At 35.1% G+C, this 14,305-nt stretch overlaps 2 protein-coding genes across 2 annotated transcripts; both read left to right on the forward strand.

The window, feature by feature from the left end:
• Positions 1-5,185: 5,185 nt before the first annotated feature.
• On the forward strand, positions 5,186-6,046 carry LOC114312787 (protein FAR1-RELATED SEQUENCE 7-like). Its single transcript, XM_028259083.2, has 3 exons — positions 5,186-5,440; positions 5,597-5,660; positions 5,868-6,046. Exons 1-3 carry the CDS (start codon positions 5,186-5,188, stop codon positions 6,044-6,046), a joined length of 498 nt encoding a protein of 165 aa, XP_028114884.2.
• A 558-nt stretch (positions 6,047-6,604) lies between these two features.
• Positions 6,605-7,987, forward strand: LOC114312788 (protein FAR1-RELATED SEQUENCE 1-like). Its single transcript, XM_028259084.2, has 3 exons — positions 6,605-7,343; positions 7,652-7,770; positions 7,874-7,987. The coding sequence occupies exons 1-3, from the start codon at positions 6,605-6,607 to the stop codon at positions 7,985-7,987; spliced, it is 972 nt and encodes a 323-aa protein (XP_028114885.2).
• The last annotated feature ends 6,318 nt before the right edge of the window (positions 7,988-14,305 follow it).

Here is a 14,305-nt window from a genome sequence, read left to right on the forward strand (position 1 = left end):
CCCTCCTTACACGAGTTCCACCAAAATAGGGCTGCTCCCTCAAGCTGATGTGTCGCCAACTCTTGTTTTTGGACCTTGGTGAGCTACATACGACCAAACACTATCTCACATTTCTAAACCCAAGCGTCAACTGCAATGGGTCCTCCATCTCTAGAGAATTTTTGACCTCCAAAATAACCAAAGTCTTTGTTTCTCTTCACAAAAGGATCTCCCTGCTGACCTTGATTATTGTTTTGCACAACCTGAAGTAACTGAGCCATCATCTCCCCCACATTAACCTGCACTGTATTGGTTGCCTCGGTAGCAATTGCTGCCGCCATTACCGCCGTCGTGGCGTTAACAGTTATTTCTTCCCCTGTGCCATTAGGTTCAACACTTCGCAAATTATACCTTCCAGCCATCACCTTTAAGTTAAATGCACAAAAAGAATTCGTTCATAATTACTTAGAATAAATTCGACCGCCAAGCTAAACCAACTAACCCATGTTTCCACAATTCGAGAATCACCTAAACTCTGACAAGTCTAGGGTAACCTAAAGCTCTGATACCAAACTGTCACGTCCCAAAATTTAGACAATTAAATATTAAATTAGGACTAAACCCCAATCAATATTCCATCGTCCAAATCCTAGAGGTGAAACAAAATCTAAACGTTCTCGTCTCCATAAGGTTTAAGTAAATTCCATGCTCAAAAGATTACAAGAGATTAAAAAAAAAACTAACAAAACGCCAATCAAACCATCCACCATAAATTTCATAACTAACCAATACCTCAAAGATTAAAGTAACAATAACTAATTAAAACAACTTAAATAATGCAAAGTTGAAAAATAACCTACAATGTCAAATTGTCAAAATACTAAGGTCATAAAAATTTTAAAAAAATACAATAAACTAATATCAACCCTAAGCTCAAGAAAACAAAAGAAATCCAAACAACATGTCCAACAACTATAGTTATTTCTCTTTACCGCCGTAGTCCCAACTAATCCTACAAAGGAAGCTCGACTGTGCTCAAACAAAATGCACCCGAGTTGCCAAGAGACAAAACGGGTCAGTATATAGGTAAACTAGTATGAGTACAAGATTTAACACCCACGTGTCCACCAGACACAAACAAAAATACATTTAATTCTTGTTACGAGACAAGACGAGTAGTTCCATCCGCTCTGAGACGAATGGGTAGTTTCCTGCGCTACGGTGGCATTTAGTATCTTGTTCGTACACATCGAAATATAAATTGAGTATAAAATAAATAAAATAGAAATAAAAATATGATGGGTCAGCCCTGCATAAAAAGTTAGTAAGACCCATCATTCTGTAAAAAATAAAGTTAGTATAGTTTAATATTTAATTGTCCAAATTTTGGGGCGCGACATTACCAATCAGTGAAATACACTCTCAATTGTTGCTTCCAAAGACTCCTTACTAGAAGAACACCATGTAGAAGAGATGGATAATTCTGATTTTAGATACACAACCGAAGAGAAGATGAGCCCTAGAGAGATTGATTCGATCTTAGAGAGATTAAAACCCTTTCCCTTCTACACTCCCTTTCTAATTAGAACCAATTAGAAGCCAAAGAGATTTTATTTTTTTTTTAAGGGAGGGGGGAAATCTAATTTATTTGTTTTGGTGATTGGCGTATGAGAGAATTCATTTTGGCGCTTGTTTTTTTGGGAGAGAATTTATATTTTGGCGCTTATTTTATTTTATTTTATTTTTGGTCATATTATTAACGACCTAGATTGTGCGCCGTGAAAAGTGCAATATTTTTAACGACTAGTTTTTTGTGCGCTGTTAAAAGTGCAATATTTTAACGGCTGGTCTACGTGTATTGTGTATAGTTGATGTATTAACGGCATACCATATAAATGTCATAGAATGTTTTATTATTTATGGCTAACATTGCAAGTCATGAAAAAATCATCGTTATTAGCATTTACGGCTTACCCAATAGACACGCCACGGGTAGAAAATTATTTACGACATGCAAAAAAAGAAAGCCGTAAAAGTAAGAAACCACAGCTTGCATTTACTCTATGCCGTTAATGTGAAGCCGTAAAAATCCAGTTTTATTGTAGTGCTTTTCTATTTATTTATTTTTTAAATCCCTCCTCAAATCCCCTAATTAAACATAGCTTTAAAGGATTTGGATATATCAAAAAAGATGTGTTTGCTATCGTTGATAATGATATTATCATTCAATATTTTCAAAATATGAAATCTCGTCGAATTAATTTGTCCAAACAATAATATGAATATATTAAAGAAAATTCTTCTATTTATGATTTGAATATTTAATTTAGGGATGGTTTTGGATGTTTTAAATACACTTTTTAATTTTTTATAATAAAAAAAAATGTGTAGAAAAATAGAGAAAGTGGTTAGAAAAGTAAAGAGGAGATACCGATAGATATTAATTGATGTGACCCAAAGTATATGTAGGTAAAAAAAGTGCACTTTTTTAATTTACCCAAAACACCTACTTAGTTTGTTGTTTGTGGGCAAGTGAAAACTTAATTTTTTTTTATTTTTGGGTGCAAAAAACTTGAATTAGAGAAGTTATTTTTTTATAAATTTGATAGAATGTATGTTTGTGAATGATATCATCCATTAAAATTTTCGAAATCGTCGCCTAGAATGGGTAAGAAGGGAAGATAGAAAGTAATTTGGTAAACGAGCTTGGTGGCTTCCACCCTTTTGTTAATTGTTTTTATTCTTTTCATTTCAACCGTAATTTTCAAAGCATTTCTATTGATTTACAAATTACTATCCCATTTCCTAAATCAAGCATTTTCTTTTTCTTCATGCTTCATATAAGTGATTACAATTATGAGTTGAATCTAATTCTTTTCATGATTATTTTATTTATAAAAATTATATACTTGCAAAATAAATAGATTAATTATCCAGATCCTTGGTTTTAATACTCTTCTTAGGCAAGAATTAATGTTTGATTATTACTTTTTAGCCGTATTTTTATTTTGCATAAAAAATCATTTAAAAAAACTGCTATTTTTGGCAAATTACTTTTAAAAAAATACTAGTTTAGTTAGCAGCCCAACAATCTTAGCTCAAAATTACTATTTCGCCCAATTATTATGGGTTGGTGTGAGCCAAACATATAATTAGTATTTGAGGCTTGAAACACCAAACCCAAAAATTATAATTTTGCACCAACCCAAAAATTATTATCTTTCATATGGTGGGTTGACAACAACCCAAATAAAGAGTGTCTTCAAAAGCTTACACAGGCTATGTTTGGGATAGTTTTTTTTTTTTTTTTTAGACTATTTTAGTTACAAAAAGACAAAATAGACTAAACAGTCGATAAGACAAAATGTCATATCTAAGCCATAATTATTTTATTTTTTTTCTCACAAAAATAAAAAAAGTCAAAAAATCTATCTCAAACGAGACTTTTTAATCCCATACTAAAATAGCAAAAATTCAAAAAGCCAATCGACATCTCAAACGAAGGCACTATAGGAAAAATCGGGTGATTCTATTTACACTTACACAGTAATTCAGTATGCTCAATTAAAATTTTAAAATTTTAGTTCCTATTATACCATAATGTAAATTTACTAATAAAAACAATATATATTAAACTCTAAAATAATTTTTTTTTTCGTCATGATACACACTAATCACTTATATGTATTCTTCATATTCAAATCTCTTTATCTTTTTTCTCAAATTTCAATTATTTTCTTTTCATCTTTTTTTTTTCCTCTCAAAAATTCTAATCCAACCTATCAAAACTCAACATTATTGTTTCTAACTGACCTGTTTTATAGGCAATGGAAAAATGATACATGGTGTTAGCAGAAAAGTTGGCAAATAGAAGAGTGAAGTCGGGAAAGTTCAGGGCCGATGGCAATTAGAAGGCATTTGCAGAGAAAGAATTGCAATTGGGAAGTTTTCCCACAATACTCTTCTTCCCTAAACACACTTCCAGGCCTATCAAGTACCCCTCGGAGAAGAGAGATGTTGACTCATTAATGGGTATACTACAAATTATAATTTTATATTAAAGAATAATTTGTGAAAAAACATAAAGCGTATTGAAAGTAACTTATAATTTTAAATAATTTAATAGAAAGTACTAAAAAACTAGGTGTACTAAATGATTTTTTGAATACAAATAAAATTATTCAAAAAAATCCATGTTGAGAAAGTCCTCAAATCGAAGCATCAAGATCCTTTAGAGTATAATCCTAGAGTGATCTGCTACAGTGATCCAATCCAACGGCTGAGACGCAAACTAACCAAAACGACATCATTTTGGTTAGTAATTTGAAAAAAAAAAAAATCCATTTCAAAATTCCCTCCATATACGCAGAAGGCGGAAAACAGAGTGAGAGAGAGGGAGAGAAGAAGAGGGAGACGCCGCTCCTCCCTGCCTCCAGACGCCCCGCCGCCCTACTGCCACCAACCCCCTGCTCCAGCCGATTAAAGAAAAATACAGGTATTTATAGTAGTTTAGAACACATGTTTAGAACAGGTATTTGGGTTTTGGTTTGCATTCCATTCCCTAAATCAGTCTATGTACAATAAATTTAGAACACATGTTCCATTCCCTCCTCCTCTTTCCCTTCTCGAGATTGCCCCTAGTACTATTGGGTTCTTGTTAATTCTTGTTCTTCTTTTATTTTTATGTTGTGTTGTTGAGTCAAATTGAAGGGTACCATTTCAAATCTCTTGATTCTTACTATTATTAATTAGATTCTAATTTATAAGGGAAACCCAATTCTAATTACTGTTGATTTGTTGTTTCTGGGTTCTTGTTAATTTTTATTTTTATTTGCTTTTATGTTGTGTTATTGAGTCAAATTGATCAATACTATTTCAAATCTCTAAATTTTTATCTATCATTAGATTTTGATTTATAAGGAAAATCCAATTTTGATCACTGTTGGTTTGGCTTGTTTGTTGTTTAATTTTGATTTTGTATGTTCATATGTTCATTATAAGAAAATTAAGGGATTTGGGTTAAATCTGGATCATTGAAAACATAATTTACTGTTTAAGGGATTTGTTCCCCTTTGTTTATATAATCTAATATTAGTTAACTCTTGTAGTGTTTTTATTTAGTTTGTATTATTTTGCAAACATAATTTTTAGTTTTTATGTAAATATTGAGCACTTATTTATTTTTTAAGTGACTTGGCACATTGAAATGAAACCTAACAATGTTGGGAATAACGGGGGTGATTGTGATTGGAAATCTAGAGTTTGCATGACATTTGATACAGAACAAGAAGCATATGATTTCTATAATGCTTATGGAAGAAGGCTAGGCTTTAGTATTAGAAGGGGTTATGTAAACAAGAGCAAGGAAGGACAAATCACTTCAAGGCAATTTGTTTGTAATAAGAAGGGGTTTCAGGTTGTCGACAAGCAAGATCCGTTAACAACAAATCCTAGGCAGGAAGTGAGGACTAGTTGTCAAGCCTGACTTATCATTAAGTGGGATAGGAATATTTAGAAATTTTTTGTTGGTGATTTTGTTGAACAACATAACCATATCTTTGTACCAGCAAAATGTACGTATATGTTACTATCCCAAATGAAGATATCTGCATCACAGGCAATCGAAATAGATTTAGCCGAAAAATCTGGAATCTGTCTTAATGCTGCATTTGAACTCATGGGTAATGAAGCTAGTGGAAGGGAGTCGCTTGGGTTCACAAACCTGGACCAAAAAAATTATTTGAGAACGAAGAGATAAAAGAGTTTAGAATATAGGGAGGCAGATAGCATTTTACAATATTTTTGTGAGAAAACATTGGAGAATCCATCTTTTTTTTACTCGGTCCAATTAGATAACGTGGAGCAGATTACAAACATATTTTGGGCAGATGCTCAAATGATCATGGATTATGGGCAATTTGGTGATGTTGTGACTTTTGACACTATTTACAAGTTAAATAGTGCACATAGACCATTTGCATCTTTCGTTGGATTTAACCATCATCGGGAAACTGTTATATTTGGCACAGCTTTGATGTATGATGAGATCGCCGATTCTTTTATATGACTTTTTAGAAGATTCTTGGAGGCGATGTCAAGTAAGGCTCCGGAAACAATTTTTACAGATCAGGATGTTGCAATGGCTAAAGCCATACTTGTTGTCATGCCTAACACAAACCACCGCCTTTGCACTTGGCATTTGATGTAAAATGCATTAAGACATGCAAATTCTATCTTCTAGGATATGGAGGTCAAGGATAAGAGGATGAAGAGTGTTTTATTCAAATTTATGTACGACATTGAGGATGAGGAAGAGTTTACATTAAAATTAGAGGAAATGCTTGACAAATATGAAGTGTGAGATAATCATTGGTTGAAGTTAACATTTGGGGTCAAGGAAAAATGGGGTTGGCCATATATTAGAAATGCATGGGGCGTAGGCATGAGTAGCACCCAACTTAGTGAATCCTTTAATGCTTTCTTGAAGGATTTCATTCGGTCTGGTAATAACTTAATGCAATTTTTCATGCATTTTGATCGAGTTCTTCGTGAGAAGAGGTACAAAAAGTTATAAGCCGAATATGCTCTATGCCAAAAGTTTCCAAGGGTGAATATAAAAGGAAAGATGATGGAGCAAGCTGTAGATGTTTACACCAATAAAATTTATGCAAAATTTCAGGATGAGTATGGCAAGTCCCTTGAAGTAAACATTGAAGAAACTGAACATGACGGTGAGAGTACAGTGTATGCAGTTCTTGATAGTGGTGGTGTAAAGGTGAGGAATGTGAGAGTGGAGTGTGATGGTTTATTGACTTGCAATTGTAAGAAGTTTAAAACGAAGGGCATTTTGTATAGTCATTGTTTGAAGATCCTTAGAGACACCCTCAAATTCAAAGAGATTCCTTCGCAATATATTCTTAAGAGATGGACTAAAAAAGCAAGAGCTGAAAATGTGAAAGATAGATGTGGGCATGATATTAAGGTTGATGTAAGATTGCATCAAACTTCACACTATAGATCATTGATGGCAATATTCAGAGCAATAGCATGTAGCGCTTCCGAAAGTAAGGAAACATATAACTTGACGGTAGAGAAAGCGGATGAATTAATTGCAATCATTGAAAGCATATTAAACGCAAAATTCAATATGCCTTTTTTAGATAATATTGAACAAGAAAGCCCTCCTCACATATGCCCCAAAAGCTTTGAAGTGCATGGTGTAGTGGATACAAATGCAGTTCAAGCAAAAAGACTCAAGAGAAGAGAGTGCACTAGCAAGGGAAGAAGGCGGAAAGAAAGTGGTTTGGAGCTTGCATTGGCAAAGAAAAATAAAAAAGTTCACATAATGCTTCTCAAACTCCCATGTTTGTTACTCATCAGCCTCCTTCCTTATTTTCGGCGAGTGCTTCTCAACCTCCTCCCTTATTTTCAGCGAGTGCTCCTGAACCACATCCCTTGTTTTCGCCAAGTATTCCTCAATCTGCTCCTTTATTTTCAATAAGTGCTCCTCAACTTCCTCCATTCTCGACGAGTGTTCCTCAAGTTAATGCTTCTTCGTCTCAATTTATGTATCTTGTCTATGATGTAAGTTAATTTAATAAGAAGATTTATTATGTTTATTTGTAGGTCACTATTACCATTTTAAATTGATAGATGTTTGTTATTATTTCAGCCAAGCAATATGCCTTTTCAATGCCATCAATGTATTCCGTGCATAGAAGCTATCAAGCATTGCTTAACAATGCAAGCGATTATGACTCGCAAGCCTTGAATAGTCCTACATGTAGTCAAGTAATTTATTTTGCACCTTTGCTCCTTTATTTTGACATTCATTTTAAGTTCCATTTTATTTTATGGTTCCTGTGTCATAAGACTATTTTCTTTTCTTTTTTAGGTACTACATGGGTATTGGCATGGGCGTGGTCGTGGCCGCGGCTGTGGGCATGAGTGTGGCCGTGGGCAAGATCATGTGGATCACACGTCAATTGATCTTAGAGTTTATTTTTAAGTTGAATATGGTATTCATGTATGTAATATTGCAAAACCTGTCATGTGGATGTATTTTAATTGTTGTGTTCTTTGATCATTGGGTTTTTTTTTTTTTTGTAATTGTTTTTCTCTTATTTTGAAATGACAATGGAGCTAAAATGTTGTTGAAATATTGCCTCAAATTCTGGAATGTTGCTGAAAATTTTGCTGGAATTTTGCAGAAATGTTTCTAAAAATGTTGGTGAAAATTTTGCTGAAATGTTCCTGAAATGTTGCTAAAATGTTGGTAGAAATACATGGGGTCAATATTTTGTCATACCACCTCCCCTAATGCCGCTAGACAACTTGGACCAAAAATAATGTATCCTTGATAATGAATCTTTCATGAGATCCTATTACTTATTGTTTTCATTAACATAGAATCAGCAGAGAAAGCAAGAAAAGTACAATTACAAAAATTATACATCCAAATATGCATCCAAAACCAACTTAATTTACACTTAACATTTAGTTCACAAAACAATAAGTCCAAATCCAAACTTAATTTACACTTCATATTCAGACAACAAAAAAAATCCAAATCCATTTACATTTACTATTTAAGCAACATAAGAAGAAGTCCAAAACCAATCAATACAATTATTACAATGGCGTAGTGCAACTTTTCTCGAAATTCTCTAATCTCTACAACCATTTGTTTACTTTCTTTCCTACACTTTGCAACCATCTCTTTCAGCTCACCATTGGATACAATGAGTTTGTTGACCAAAGGCGTGATATTACAATTTCCCTCACTTTTTCCCCTTAGCATCTTCAACCATTGACGCTATTTTTGTAAAGGTATCCACCACTTAAAGAAGTCGCATCTATTGGTGTTGTTGAAAGGGCAAGCAAAGTATACCATCCTTGGATTTTCCTTTGACTCTAAAATTTTGAATGCTGCTCTTGTCCCGCAATGACATTTTCGATTTCTAAACTGAATTTCACTAGTATCTGTAGATACCTCATTTTTTTGACAGCCCTTCAAGACTTGGGTGTTCTTACAGGTACATCCGATGATGAGTCTGTTTGCTCGCCAAGCACTCGAAATCCTCATCAAAATGCCACAGCTTTGAGCCTTTCAAACCCTGCATCCATTTTGTCTCATTTTTAGACCAGGCCTTTATCTTTCCAGCTTGCAATCTCTGGTGGCCTGCCAAACATCCTTAGAGGCTGCCGGCCAGCACTTCTTGTCTGTCGGCCATTGATATGCCTTGCCGGCTATCAATGATGCCTTGCCGGCCATCACTGATGGTCGGTCGGTTAGCTACCAGTGTTTTCTGCAGATAGTTTATGCCAACTGTGTCAGTTGTTTGCACAGATGTTTGCATCTGTCCACATGTGGAAGGTTGGATCTCCTTGTATAGATTTCATGTTTTCTATATATAGGGACCCCCTCTCTCATGTTTTGGGGTTAGAAAATTTTAGACGCAAAATTTTCCTTTCTCTCTACAAACTTCCTACACTTTTGTCTACAATCCTTGCACTCTTTCCTTTACACCCATAACCAAATTCCCTAATCTCTGAGCTAAGGTGTTCTTGGGCTTGGTTTGAGCTCTAGAACGTGGTTTTTGGCTTGGCTTGGCTTGTTGCCTAGAATTACTCTTCCCTTCAAAAGGTATAGCACTTGTCATGTACACTTTGTTTTACACACTCATTTTGATATCTTTTCCCACTGTTTTTGGGCTGCTTTTGAACTATAAAAAACCTGTTTTGGTGGACTAAAAGTGATAGTTTGAGACCATTTTAAGTTAAGGGGTGTTTCACCCTTTTTTCTTTCTTATTTGAAAGGTTTTTGCACCTGTTTTCTTCTTTCAAACCAACTTTTTTTTGGCTTTTAACCATTGAATTTCAGAGTATTTTTAGTGGCAAAAAACATATTTTAAATTCCTAAATTGGAGGGGTTAGCCTCCCCTCCTTGTGTCTTGTTTGTTAGCCTAGTTAATTTTATATGTTAACATGATTTTCTAGCTTTTTGTAACTACATTCCAGCATGTTTTTGTCACGCCTCAAAATTCGGACAATTAAATATTAAATTAGGACTAAACCCCAATAACATTCCATCATCCAAATCTTAGGGGTGAAACAAAAACTAAAGGCCAACAAAAACATCCACCATAATTCCATAACTAACCAATACCTCAACATTAAAGTAACAATACATAGTCAAAATAACTTAAATAATGTACGGTTACAAACCATTCTAAATTATTCCAATACTAAAGTCATAAAGAGAATAATAAATACATAGACTAATATCAATCCTAAGCTCAATAAAACAAAAGAAGTCCAAGAGATATGCCAAAAAACTATAGCTACTTCTCGTCACCATCGTAGCCTTAACTAATCCTGCAAAGGAAGCTCAGCTACGCTCAAACAGAACGCACCCGAGTTGCCAAGAGACAAAACGGGTCAGTATATAGGTATACTGGTATGAGTACAAGATTTAACACCCATGTGTCTACCAGACGCAAACCAAAATACATTAAATTCTTACTACGGAACAAGACAAGTAGTTCCAACCGCACCGAGACAAATGGGTAGTTTCCTGATATACGATGGCATTTAATTTCTTGTCCGTATACAACCAAAATATAAATTGATTATAAAATAAACAAAATAAAAATAAAAATATGGTGGGTCAGCCCTACAAAAAAAAAAGAAAATTAGTATGACCCACCATCTTGCAAAACCAATAAAAATGAGCTCGCTTCATGGGTTAAAACAACATTTAAAATCTGCATTGCTAAAATAAATCAAACCGACAATAATCAAGATCATCCGATTATGGGTTCTACTCGATCTTTTAAATAAAAAGCTACAACACAAAAGTTGTCCAAAATCACGTATACATGCCTCTCCTCAAATTTCATAATTTATCAATATCGTTTACTATTTTTTTTATCATGTACATAACAGTACCATACACACTATACTAATGAATTCATAATTAAATTCTTTGTTCCTTAACTCCACCACTTCGGCTTTCCCCTTCTGGCCTACACATATATCCCATGTGCCTCCCGTATACCTAACACCGCTCCGAAGCCAAATTTGCACAGGAATATCGTCCCGAGTTTGACTCACACTCCCGGGATGGTTAGCATATACGTACGCGTGCGAATCAAAGCACTTGTCTACTCATGAGAACGAGGTAACAATATATATACACAACATCTCACACATGAGAATAAACATAACAATGCCGAGCCTAAGGCATTCAAATAAATCTCATAATCCTCACCTTTTTTTTTATACACTCTTTCTCACCATCACTCAAATAAAACAATAATCCATGGAGTCATGGTGGAGTATAAGGAATTTATCTATGGGTTCCTAATTAATTTTAAATTTCATATAACCATGAGTGTGATTACAACAATAAAATAAATCCATATAAAAATCCTAAATTTGACATACCCAACTAATCAAAATAATTAAATTCAATCAATAAAAACCGTAAGTGACTGTTTGATAACACTTATGTTTTCAGTTTATATTTACAAAAATTTTATAAACTGATTTTTGTTTATTTTTAGAAAAACATAAATTACAAACGCATTTGGTTTGGACAAAATGTTTGAAAATTTTAAAAAATATATACTAAAAGAGTGAGAAATGGCGAGTGGTGGCGTGTCGGGTGGTGGGTGGTGACGAGTGGTGGCGGATGGTGGCAGCGAAAGACAGTGGTGGTGGGTGGGTGGCGACAGAAGACGGTAGTGGTGGGTGGTGGCGAGTGGTGGTGACGGAAGATGTTGATAGCGGGTGGCGGGTAATGGGTAATAGCGGCAGGTGGTGGGTGGTGGCAGCAAAAGACAGTAATGGAGGGTGGTGGCGAAAGACAGTGGTGGAAAGTGGTAGCAGGTGGTGGTGGCGGAAGACAATGGTGGAAAGTGGTAACAGGTGGTGGAAGCGAAAGATGGTGGTGGAAAGTGGTGGTAGATGGTGGCAAGTGGTGGCAGGTGGCGGATGGTGTGGTGCTGGTGGAAGACGTTGGTGGAAAGTGGTGGCAGGTGACGGGTGGTGGCGGTAGAAGACGGTGGTGGAAAGTGGTGGCAGGTGGTGGCGAATGGTGGCGGCGGAAGACGGTGGTGGAAAGCGGTGGCAGGTGGCAGATGGTGGCAGTAGAAGAAGGTGGTGGAAAGTGGTGGCGAGTGGTAGTGGCGGAAGATGGTGGTAGCGAGTGGTGGCAACAGTAGACGGTGGTGGGTGGTGGCAGCAGAAGACGGCGGTGGAGGGTGGTGGCGGGTGGTGGTGGCGGAAGACGGTGGTGGAAAATGGTGGCAGGTGGTAGCGAGTGGTGGTGGTCAAAAAAAAAAAAACTGAAAACGTAAACTTATTTTTTGAGTTTACAAATTTTGGCCAAATTTATAAACTAAGACCACTGGTTTATAAATCAAAATATTTACCAAACAAGTTTTTATAACAGTTTTTTAAATTTTTTGTAAATATAAACTGAAAACGTAAGTGTTACCAAACGCCACCTAAACCTTACATACACAACTAAACAAAATAATTAAAATCAGTCAATTATCTAAGAACCCTAAACTTTACATACACCACTAGTCAAAATAATTAAAATTAATCTATCATCTTTATGTAAACACAAAATCAAACTAATATCAAACAAATAGATAAAAACAAGAATTAAACATAAATCAATAGAAGTGGGTTTTTTACTCACAATACTTTATTGAAGATCAAAGAATATTTAGAAAACTACTAGAGTCACTAAAACAAAACCCTAATCTTTCCTTTTCTTCCCTCTCCTCTTTTTCCTTGCTGCTGCCCCTTTCTTTGTCTTCTTTGATTTTTCTCTCTCTCTCTCTCTCTTTCTCTCTCTCTCTCTCTCTCACACACACACACAACTTGGTCTCTCTCTTTTCATTTTGATCTCCTAAACCTAGTTGAATACTTCTATGTTATTATATATGTAATAATCTAAGAGCTAGTATAACCTAATAATATTATACTATAAACCTAAATCTCAATATATAATAGCTTAATAAACTATAATATGCAGTAAATTTATTAATTACAACATTAAATGCCTTAGATATCACATTAAACTTTATGTAACCACGCAATTAATAATTACATCATTAAATCCATTAAATATCACATTAAATCTCATGTAACCACCCAATTAATAATTACAACATTAAATCCATTAAATATCACATTAACTCTCATGTGACCACACAATTAATAAAGTCAAAAATAAAATAAGATAATAATAACCATAATAATAATAAATAATGACTAAAGAAAATTAGGGTCGCTACAGTTTTTGCCTTTGTTTTAGACTGCTTTAGCTCTGTTTTGGGCTGTTTGGGTCAGTTAGGCCTTGTTTTGCATGGTTGTAGTGTAAAGGTCCTCACAAGCTTGGTGTTTTAGGCCATTAGACACCCCTTGTTTAAGTTGATTGCATGTTTTGGTGTTGTTTTGCACTTCATTTCAACACTAATCACTTCTGCAACCTCCCTCATTTCTTGGTTTTTCCTTTTGCTTTGAAAGTGGTTTCAAGTCACTTATTTGCCTAAGTATGAAATTGAGGTTTCATACTTAATGGTTTAATCCCTTAGGCGGTTCATTACCAACGGTATGAGACTTCTTTCATACCCAAAGCAACTTGTGTTTTGAGCCTTCTTTCCATTAGAGGACTTTAACTCACATTTTGGACTTAATTGGATTAAGGAATGGTTGGTAAAGTGAAATGAATAATTAAAACTTGGAACTAAAAGTGAGCCAAGATAAGAATTTGGTTGTGTTTTTTGATGTATTCAATCAGATGTTAATTGAACATATGGAACTTGGACCATTTCATACTTACTAGTGATGAAATGATCCGAGTCTCCAAGGTCAACTTTTTCCCTTGATCTTTCATGAAAGGGAGGAGAATTGTGTCTCATTTTGCATTTATTGAACTTGCAACTCTTGAGTCACAAGCCATCATGCAATGAAATTGCTTGAGTTGGTGGTTTGTGACTTGAGTTCATAACTCCTTGGATTTATTCATGAAAATGAGGGGTGAGTTGTGCAAACAATCTATGGGAATATCCTTTTTTTGCTCTGTTTGTTTTCTGGTGCAGCAAGTTGAACTAGTGCATCAGTGGTTGGCAGGCCACCATCCATGGCCAGCAGGCCATTTCCATGGCTGGCACCTAGCCGGCAAGCTTTACCAGTGGCCGGCTGGCCATTAATGCAAACCTCAACAGGATGTTGGTAAGGTAGAGCAAAATGATTCTAAAAGTGTTCAACTCTACAAACAGAGGCTTTCGAGAGCGAAACAGAGGTC

The sequence above is a fragment of the Camellia sinensis genome, chromosome 7 (assembly GCF_055761805.1).
Source record: "Camellia sinensis isolate YWXY chromosome 7, ASM5576180v1, whole genome shotgun sequence".
Classification (NCBI taxonomy): Eukaryota; Viridiplantae; Streptophyta; class Magnoliopsida; order Ericales; family Theaceae; genus Camellia; species Camellia sinensis.

Excerpts from the sequence above, each read along its gene's own strand:
- LOC114312788 (XM_028259084.2), top strand. The coding sequence starts at position 6,605 with ATGATGGAGCAAGCTGTAGATGTTTACACCAATAAAATTTATGCAAAA. Across the intron at positions 7,344-7,651 it reads AATGCTTCTCAAACTCCCAT|CCAAGCAATATGCCTTTTCA; the intron begins GTTTGTTACTCA and ends TTATTATTTCAG. Across the intron at positions 7,771-7,873 it reads ATAGTCCTACATGTAGTCAA|GTACTACATGGGTATTGGCA; the intron begins GTAATTTATTTT and ends TTTCTTTTTTAG.
- LOC114312787 (XM_028259083.2), top strand. The coding sequence starts at position 5,186 with ATGAAACCTAACAATGTTGGGAATAACGGGGGTGATTGTGATTGGAAA. Across the intron at positions 5,441-5,596 it reads CAACAAATCCTAGGCAGGAA|GCAATCGAAATAGATTTAGC; the intron begins GTGAGGACTAGT and ends TCTGCATCACAG. Across the intron at positions 5,661-5,867 it reads TGCTGCATTTGAACTCATGG|ATGCTCAAATGATCATGGAT; the intron begins GTAATGAAGCTA and ends TATTTTGGGCAG.